The sequence below is a fragment of the Larimichthys crocea genome, chromosome XIX (assembly GCF_000972845.2).
Source record: "Larimichthys crocea isolate SSNF chromosome XIX, L_crocea_2.0, whole genome shotgun sequence".
In the NCBI taxonomy this organism is placed as follows: Eukaryota; Metazoa; Chordata; class Actinopteri; family Sciaenidae; genus Larimichthys; species Larimichthys crocea.
The window spans coordinates 2144695-2154922 of NC_040029.1; the positions used below are offsets into that span (position 1 = coordinate 2144695).

At 42.1% G+C, this 10228-nt stretch overlaps 1 protein-coding gene across 6 annotated transcripts in view; it reads right to left on the reverse strand.

Moving 5' to 3' along the window:
• Window positions 1–1354: 1354 nt before the first annotated feature.
• timmdc1 (translocase of inner mitochondrial membrane domain containing 1) overlaps window positions 1355–10228 on the reverse strand; it is a 15976-nt gene continuing 7102 nt past the window's right edge. For 4 of the 6 annotated variants that reach the window (XR_003464273.1, XR_003464272.1, XR_003464270.1 and 1 more), the window contains exons 3-10: window positions 9652–9817; window positions 9469–9557; window positions 9086–9153; window positions 8522–8600; window positions 7155–7265; window positions 6869–7050; window positions 5999–6156; window positions 1355–1507 (exon numbers count right to left, since the gene is read on the reverse strand). Coding sequence is in view for 1 of the 6 variants with exons in the window: in XM_027291668.1 (XP_027147469.1) it covers window positions 6903–7050; window positions 7155–7265; window positions 8522–8600; window positions 9086–9153; window positions 9469–9557; window positions 9652–9817 (661 nt within the window). In the remaining 5 variants the exon portion in view is untranslated. Of the gene's footprint in view, window positions 1508–2709; window positions 3028–5998; window positions 6157–6726; window positions 7051–7154; window positions 7266–8521; window positions 8601–9085; window positions 9154–9468; window positions 9558–9651; window positions 9818–10228 lie in introns of those variants that run through there. The other 2 variants (XR_003464271.1, XM_027291668.1) reach the window with 2 other exon arrangements.

Sequence of the window (10228 nt, forward strand, 5' to 3'; positions counted from 1 at the left end):
TGGTATCATACTATCATGCATACATACATATTATCATACATTTATACATAGTATCATACTATCATGCATACATACTATCATTCATACATACAATCATACGTAGTATCATACTATCATACATACATACAATCATAGTATCATGCATACATACTATCATTCATACATACCATCATACATAGTATCATACTATCATACATACTATCATACATGGTATCATACTATCATACTATCATACATTCATGCATACATACTATCATACATTCATACATAGTATCATACTATCATGCATACATACTATCATACATACATACCATCATACATAGTATCATACTATCATACATACGTACAATCATAGTATCATGCATACATACTATCATTCATACATACTATCGTACTATCATACATAGTATACTATCATGCATACATACATATTATCATGCATACATACATATCATACATTTATACATAGTATTATACTATCATGCATACATACTATCATACATAGTATCATGCATACATTTATGCATGATACTATGCATACCATTTACATGGTATCATACTATCATACATGGTATCATACTATCATACATAGTATCATACTATCATGCATACATACATATTATCATAGATTTATACATAATATACTATCATACTATCATACATGCATAGTATCATACATTCATACATAATATCATACATACTATCATAGTATCATGCATACATACTATCATGCATACTATCATACATACATACTATCATTTATACATACTATCATACATACATACTATCATACATACTATCATACATACATACTATCATTCATACATACTATCATTCATACATACATACTATCATAGTATCATGCATACATACTATAATACATACATACTATCATTCATAGATACATACATACTATCATAGTATGATAGTATGTATGAATGATGGTATGAGCTCCGCCTCCTAGCTATATATGCCCCGCCCGCTTGAGTGCCCACAGGTAAACCAGATAATTCATTCATTTAAAGTATGTCTATAGTATGTGTAAAATATCTTCAAAAGCATTTACATGGATTAAAGCAAAACATAAATAAATAAATACTAACAACATGTTACAGGTTACGTTAACTGACACCTGCTAAAGAAATAACACAGTGCACCACTCCACTCATAACCACGTTCTCTAATCAAAGGAAGATGCTTATGAACAGCTGTTCTATTGACACTTACAAACACAGTTTTAATCTATAAACATGAAATGAGACCTTTTCTTTGCAAAGCCTGTCTCACATTTGACTCTTTCAAATAATGGACAGGACATGGTTAGCGTAGTGTAGCTTGGCATACAGACTGGAAACAGCTGTAATGATGAACATGTTGGATTTGGTTTATTTAAGACACAAACAAATATTTAAAAAACAACAATTCTGGGCATCTTTCAGTCCCGTCATGACAACAGGTTCTGTATCACTAAGTGTTGTGCTGGATTGTGGTCAGTCCATCCTGAAAACTGAGAGAGACACACACACACTTTTGAGCAGAGAGTTGTTTGGAGAGATTTCAACATCCTGAATTGGAAAACTTCCACATTCGAAGGCCCCTTCTCACTACTAAGCCTACCATACTAAACCTGTGAAGATCTAACCCTGAAAAATGTCACTGTGGCCCAGCCCCCACACTGCAGATGCCTCTGGAGCATCAGGTAGGAAGACTTAACACCCGAAATTGAATGTAGCGCTAAATCTATGTACTTTTAAAACACTGACACAAAATTGCTCTACCAACAAGCCTAAAGGTGCTCCTTAAATAAAATACAGGGCAGAGCAGCCCTCACATGTTTTTTGTAAATACATATACCGTTATTAGTCAAGGCCAGTGTTGGTTAGGGCAATGATTTGATCTTCAGTAGGCTGGTTTGTGTACAGAAAATGAGAAAGGAGGACATTCAAACAACATAAAACATTTTTGGATCAAATATAAAAAGCTATCAGGAACCAGAAAAATACATTATAGATAGAACTCTTTTGGTGTTTTGTAGTGACAACATGAGTTTGTCTTATCCAACCTTGGACATTTATCATGCTGTATGTCATCCCAAACCTTTGTCCGAGTCATCTCATACCAACCTTTCTAATAATGGGCTCATGGGAACTCAACACCCAGACCAGTAACCATTATTGTAACTTTAGGGTTCAACATTTTGGGAAATAAGATGTTAAATCATTAACATGTTGGATTTGGTTTGTATAAGACACAAACAAATATTTAAAAAACAACAATTCTGGGCATCCTTCTGTTATGACCCGATATAGAACCTGTTATGACAACAGGTTCTATATCACTAAGTGTTGTATTGTGGTCATTCCACTCTGAGCACTGAGACAAAGACTCACTTTTGAGTCAAGAGTTGTTTGGAGACATTTATACATTCTGAATTTGAGAACGTCCCAAGTCTGAAGGTCCTTCTCAACCATAAAACCTTAAACTGACCTTGAAAAATGTCACTGTGGCCCAGCTGCCAGACATTAGATGCCTCTGGAGCATCAGGTAGGAAGGCTTAACACCCAAAATTGAACATAGTGCTGAATGTTGATCTGTTTTGAAAACACTGAGGAGACAAATTTGCTCCTAACCAACCAGCCTAAAGCTGCTCATTAAATAGACGTCAGGTCCTCGTCCCCCACCTCACCTCCTTGACAATGCGTCGGCCACCACATTGTCTGCCCCCTTCTTGTGCCGGATCTCCAGGTTGTATGCCTGGGCAAGCAGCGCCCAACGCATCAACCGCTGGTTATGATTATACATCTGAGCCAGGAAAACCAGAGGATTGTGATAAGTATACACTACTACTGGGGCTGCACTGGAGCCAACATACACTTCAAAATGTTGCAGGGCGAGGAGCATGGCCAGCGTCTCCTTCTTGATGGTGGAGTAGTTCAACTGGTGTTTTTTTAACTTTAAAGAGAAGTAGCCCACGGGATGGCACACACCCTCCTCGCCAGCTCCAGAAGCACTAGCATCCACTTCCAGCTGGAATGGCAAAGAAAAGTTAGGGGCAGACAGTACAGGAGCACTACAAAGGAAGGATTTGGCAGCATCAAAAGCATGCTGACACTCATCATCCCACACAAAAGGGACCACAGGTCTACACAACTTCGTCAGAGGAGCCACTATCACGGAGAAATTCCGGCAGAAACAGCGGTAATAGCCCGTCATGCCCAGAAAACGCCGCAGCTCTCGTCTTGTAGCAGGTACTGGGTAAGATAGCACTGCCACGACCCAATCCTTCCTCGTATCATGACAGTACTTTTTCCAACATGGACTTCAGTTTGGTGCCAGCGTTCAAGAGCACCCTGTGACTCGGGATGGTAAGCGCTGGACACCGCATGAGAGACACCTAGTGTCTGCAAAGTTTGTTCCTTGGTCAGTCTGCACTGTCTTTTGTAAACCAAAAGGTGGTCAAGAATTTTGTCAACACCTTAGTTACAGCTGGGGCATTCACTTAAGGGGATAGCCTCAGGGAAACGAGTTGACGCACACATTACGGTTAACAAAAACTGGTTACCGGACTTAGTTCGACGTAGGGGACCAACACAGTCAACAATCACATGCTCGAAGGGTTCGCCAAAAGCAGGGACTAGACGCAGATGGGCTGGAAGCACTACCTGATTTGGTTTTCCTACAATCTAGCAGGTATGACAGGTTTTACAGAAACTTACAACATTGGCTTTCAACCCTGGCCAGAAGAAGTGTTGCAGGACTCTATTATATGTTTTTGTGAATACCTAAGAGACCAAACCACAAGTGCTCATGTGCTAACCTTAGCACATGCTCGCGACATCCTACAGGCAGCACAATCTGGTACACAGTGCTCCAGTCCTCATCTACCTTACTCTTCTGTGAAGTCCACCTACGCATTAACACCCCGTCATCAACACAAAATGGTTGTTTCAGTGCACTCGCTAACATCCTCAGCATTTTGCCAAAGATGGATCACTTTCCTGAGCAGCAACCGGCGGATGCACGGGTCAGCGGCACTGAACCTACAGGACTGTCAGACTCTAGCTCTTTTTCTACGCAATCCACTGGATTGCCACCAGGGGGTAACGTTTCTTCCGCCAGAGTAGAGGAAAATACAGAGTCAGACAACGCAGCATCCTCATCCTGCCTCCGAGCCCGAGTTAGTGTCGTATATTCAGTGGTGAGGCAGTTGAAGATAGTTGAAGAAAAACTCCACCGACACTGTCTTAGTAGTATAACAAATTTATTACAATAAGTTCAGTATCATGATCAAGTAAAACGTTACTTGGAGAGCCCCTGCCCGAATTATGAGACTCTCTCGAATTATGCGGGACAAACCCTTATATACCGTGGAGGTCATACAATACAATACATGCAGTCTAAATAAACAATAGTATAAATCAGTATAAGATAGGGACAGAAGAAAAAAGAGAGGCCCCTCTCCCAGGATGCCCCAACAATTTGCTCTTAACCTTTGACCTGAAATCTCTCCCTTAACCACGTCAAAAGGAAACACACACACACAGAGGAAAAAACACCGTATGGGACTTCAGATACCCTTTCTCACATGACTCTTTTAACATATATTACAACACAATCATCAACACCCCTGACAGCTCTTTGGTTCTTTGGTAGCCCTATCCAAATATCCTTAAAGTCAGGATGGACCAAGATAACAGCTAGCAGGCCAAACAATTATCTTGATGTAAACCATATGTATATCATAGTACTAGCATTAGTAAGTGACTATGCATCTATGTGCAGTAAAATGCCTTTCTCTCTCGTGAAGTCAGCATAAGTCTGACCTGACATCTTTTTCAGCCCTACATGCCTTGGGCACCAACTCGTAAACATACAAAATCGCAATCTTCACCTTCTCATAAATTAAGCTGTCTTCCACCGACAGAGACGCACAAGCCTCCTGAGCCTTGCCTGCCAACCTGCACTGTAAAAGTATAGCCCAGACATCCCTCGGCCAGTGTAAAGCAGCCGCAATACGCTCAAACGCGCCGAAGTAGGACTCCACTTCAGACTCCCGAAACACAGGAACAAGCGAAATGTGCTTACTTACATCAAATGTGTTTGCCGATGCTCCTGACGGCCGCTGGACACCATCAGAAACATGCACTGAGCTAACCTGAATTTCTAAATCGATGCAGTTTAAATTACAAGAAATTCCAAGCTGTCCTGTGAGTTTAGATCTTTATATTATGAAGCTTATGAACGCGCGTCTCCATCCGAAGCACAGTGGTTGCTATGGGGATCGGTGCATGATCGGGACCATGCAGCACCAGAAGTTGCATTAATATTAAGTATTGGTTATTAAAAAGAATGAGTTCAGAGACTTATTATACTCCAATAATAAATAAATTGTTGGTCTTAAAAATGCACGCATTCATTTGTATTCAGTGTTAAAAAATGTGATATGGCTCTCACGGAAATACATTTTAAAATGTGTTGCTTTCATGGCTCTCTCAGCCAAAAAGGTTCCTGACCCCTGAGATAGTATGTTAGTGAAAACTTATAAACGTGGCATCATGTATACTAGACGTTTTCTTCCTCTGTAAGGTCCATGTGCAGGTCCCTAAGTCGCCAGCAGAGGGAACTGAGAGCCCATTTATAAATCATCATTTCCCATCTTCATATATTTACTGTCATTTTGTCTCCTAATGCTCTTCCTAATGTTCTTTATTTTATACTTTTTCACCACTGGATACTATATACTACTTCACCACTGGAGATCAATAAAGGTTTATGGTTTCTGTAATAGAGAGGAAGACTACTGTATTCTGGCACCATTTACACGTTACATTCATATTTAAATACAGGATTTGTAGTTTCATCAACAGTTTAAATCTAAACCTCACCTCCCTCGATGTGCAGTAGCTTTTTTTTTTTTTTTTTTTTTTTTTTTTTTTACATACTTGAGGGAAAACAATCATACATTTTATTTTCTAATATAGTTGGTTAACCTGTGTACCTGAAGTCATCATGAGTGCCGTGCTCTGGAGTGCGGGGCTTCCTCAGTCCGTTTCCATTGGCTGTCCATCTGCATGTCAGCAGTCACTGCTGCATCCTGGGCCGCAGCTGTTGCTGTGTCACATCTTGTTTACACCAGGGACCGAGGCTATGTTTGACCTAGTTGTTGGAAAGCCCAAGAGGCACGGTCAAAAGCACATTGCACACAGCACAGACACAGAAAAAGAAAGAAAGAAGCCATTTTGCAATAGACACGACATTAGGTAGAATTAGGTGTACTGAAGATAATAAGCAAAAATTAATACTAAAAAAAAAAAACACTGAAGAGAGAAGAGATCAGGTGATGAGCTACTACAATCTGATGTTTTGTTGCAAAGAGCAATTTATTCAACTTTGTTTCTTCACATGGAGCCAATGGAGCCATAAGCAAATCATGAGACAAAGTTATTTACAATGATTTTGTTCTCAGTATAGGAGACAGTATTTCTTTGAGTTGATGTTTTATTAGGTTGCACTCATTACAGTGGGAGGAATTGGATTTGGATCACTTTAATTGCGTCACTCAATACTGTATAATGTTGATCAAGTATAACTGTCTCACTCACACACACATGGTTGGACAGAAATACTTGAAGACATCATCGACTCTCGTCCTAAACTGAACCTTGAAACAAAGTCAAACTCTTCAAACATTTCACTCCCAGTGTCGAAACCTCAAGCTGAAACACCAAAAGTGCCCACATACACAGTATGCACAACATGTACAACAGTGTGTGTTTTCATTCTGAAGTGAAGCAGTGTCCATTCATTCCCAGAGAAGGTGTGTGAAGTCCAGACAAAGATTTATCTTCACAGTTGTGTCAAGTCCCACCTTAAACAGAGAACAGGCAGTGAGGCAGCTACTGTCATTGGCTGCTTGAGTCCTGAGTCACATCTTTATTCTGTGGTAAACTGAGCAGTTCCTGGATCCTCTGCATGTCCTTACTGCTGTCCTCCAGCTGAGAGACATTCAGATCTCCAATCAGCTCGTCTGTCAACTGCAAACGGGCCATCCTTTTAAAGAAAGAAGAGTGACCAGTGAACAAGACAGCAACAACTTTACTGGAAATTTGTGTTCGCATTTTTTTTTACTCTGTACTTCTAATTTTATATCTCACCATTCAGCAAGTTTGAGCTTGTGGAGTTCTCTGCGTTCTCTCCTCCTCTTCTCTCTGGCTTCTTCTCCTGCCAGCGACTGGATGCTGATGATCAAAGCACCGGTGGGAATCCTGCCCACAAGTTAGGAGAAACATTAGAAAACATATTCAGAGGATGTACATTTGCCCAAAACAGCAAATACACTTTATGCTTTTATTCTCTGCGTGCAGGTGCACAGGCGCAAACATGAGCTACTCTGTGTGTATGAGAACAGAAAGATCAGAAACCATTCCAGGTTTCTGGGAAAACTGGGTATGTAATGTTCCTAAATCACTGGGACCTCATGATTGCATAATGTATTTTGTAGCAGCAGCTACTGCCCGTCATTTCCACCATTGCGACAAACTCATGTCCAATTTTCTCTCATCTGTCTTTTGCAAAGTCACTCCCTCCAGCAACACCCAAACCTTCCAGCCACACCTCCGCCACGTGCCCGGACGAGGGGCCGATTCTGGGCTGCGATCTGGAGCGTGATGTGCTTTCCGATTAGTTGCCTCCTTTCATTTCGCCCCCTTCTGCCCCGACTGCACCTGGCATAGCCAGGGCTTGGGCTGTTTGCACACATCAAATGCTCCAGGTGGCCGGTCCCTCAGGCAGGCAGTGAGAGGGAGAGGAGGCAGCAATACTAGTGCGGAGCCAACAGGAGAACAGACCAGGCCGAGCCAACATGGAGCTGACGATCACAGAGAAAATCCAAACCAGCCCCTCCAGTCTGTTACACCATCAAACACCTCACACTCAATCTCCATTATACGATCAGATTCAAATCTGCCCTTGGCTCTGTGCGCTCAGCTGCAAGCGGCCAGAGGAGCGAGTGGAAAGTGGGGCAGAGAGAGAAGAGAGGGCTGTGGGGAGAGAGGAGTGAAGCATAAGTCCAGATCAGACCATGCTAGATGGAGATGAGAGGCTGGAATAACTGAGATGGTATAAATGGAGAGGGGCAGCTGCTGCCTTGGCCTGCCTCCTTGCTCTAGTACCCAAAACATGGCCCTCTGCAGTGCACATGAGTCCCTCTGGCACTGCGAACTGAGCTGGAGGTGGGGGTGGGGGTTCAGCTGGGCGACAGAGGGTTGCTGGGAGGGGCGCAGCTGGCTGCCAGAGTGCTCACTGCTCTCAAGCACAGAGGCATGGGCATGGACGCATACACGAGCAGATATGCAAACACGTCTGTTTAAAAGCTTCTGACGAGTTAACTCAAATCTGTGACGAGGGCCGAGACGCTTCAGGGAGCTAACCACATTAGTCGCTGTGGAAGGCTGATGTGTTGGACTGTTACAGTGATCAATGGATGTGAACAGATACTTGTGGGAGCGGAAGCCAACCTTACCCCAGCACTGCTCCGATGACTGTCCCAGCCACCAGCCCGCCCAGGCCCAGGTTCAGTCTGAAGAGGCCTCCAGTCACAGCTGCTCACACACACACACACGAGAGTTTTATCATCATCACTCATAACCCAATGTGCTGGCATCTGTTGGAGCTATCCGTCATTGGGTTAACGAGGATTATAAAAGGTTCCATTATAATTGCTGTCAGTACCAAAAAACAAACATCATTTCTGCACAATATAAAGACACATTTTCTGCACTGTGAATTTCTGGAGAAATATTTTTTTAATAATTATTTTATGGGTATTTTTATGTTTTTATTTAGATAGCTGCGGTCAAAAGATAACAGAAACTGAAAGAGGGGGGTCGTAGTTCACGTCTAGCGCCATAACCTCAGTAATCTGGTCATGCAATGAAGGAAAATGTGACTGTTTTCATCAAGATACATATCAGAGGGATCATGTGGGGTGTGTGCGCTCCGGAGGAGTCAACAGTACTGGCACAGTGATCCATAGTTGTTAAAAAAAAAAGTTTGATGAGGCCACGCTGAGGTCCATGTGACTCACCTCCAGCTGCAGCATAGTGGCTGATGGCATACTTGTCTCGGTACACAGACAGCCCGGTGCTGACAGAGCTAGAGAGGGAACAGATGAGGGAGAGACGGTTAGACCAGAAGCAACAGATTTATTGAGGATGATCATTAAAAAATAATCTAATAATTAAATACATAATTTGATATGATGCTCATCTGTACAACAGATTGGAGCTAAAAATACTAAAACCACCATTTAGCATCAAGTTGTTGCCATGGTGCCTGAACATGCTTTTCATAAAACTGGATTTTAATCTGAGCTGGTTTACGATGACATGCAGTTGTGTTTGGTTTTAAGAAAATATCTGAATCTAATAAAAAATTATGAGTTAAATTATAACCAATGTGTTTACTTACTTAAACAGGGTGACAAAAGCACCAACTCTCCAGCTCCATCTCCATCCGTATCTCACAAAACCGCGGATAGCTGCGTTATGGGCCGAGCGCTGAATGAAACACACACACCACATTAAACAAAAACATTGTTTTTAAGACTCCGTCATTCAACCGAATTAGTTACCGACACATTCACCCACTTACCACTGCGTCCACTCTGCCGGTATAGATTTCTGCCTGGCTGGCTTGGATGTAGCGCTGCCTGGCGTGGCGAGCTGCTGGCAGGCCTCCGTAGAACAAGCCTGCTAGTGCAGCGACTAGGCCGCTCTTTATCACGTTGGTCAGCTCCTCTGGGTAACTCTGTGTCGGACTACAGGGAGACAAGACACAAACTGATCAGTCATTTCAATTTACAAACTGTTGACGGTTGGCTCTAAGTTTTATGTAGCTGACATTTGTTATTTCTGTATAAATGCAAAATATAGCTTTTGTAACAGCACGTAAAGCATGTTAAAAGACTGCATTGCGGTGGTACGAATCCTGCATCAGACGGCCCTTTGCTGCATGTCATTTCCCCCTCTCTCTGCTTCCTGTCTCTCTTCAGCTGTCCTATCAATTAAAGGCATAAAAGGCCCAAAAAAATATACAAAAAAAAAGTGGTACAGTCTCACAGAATTATACTAAATTGGCATATTTAATGCATTCAATGATGGTGTTGAAATAGGCTTACTCTTTATGAAGACCGGACACCCAAAGTCTCATTTACTGTTTGGACTACAAT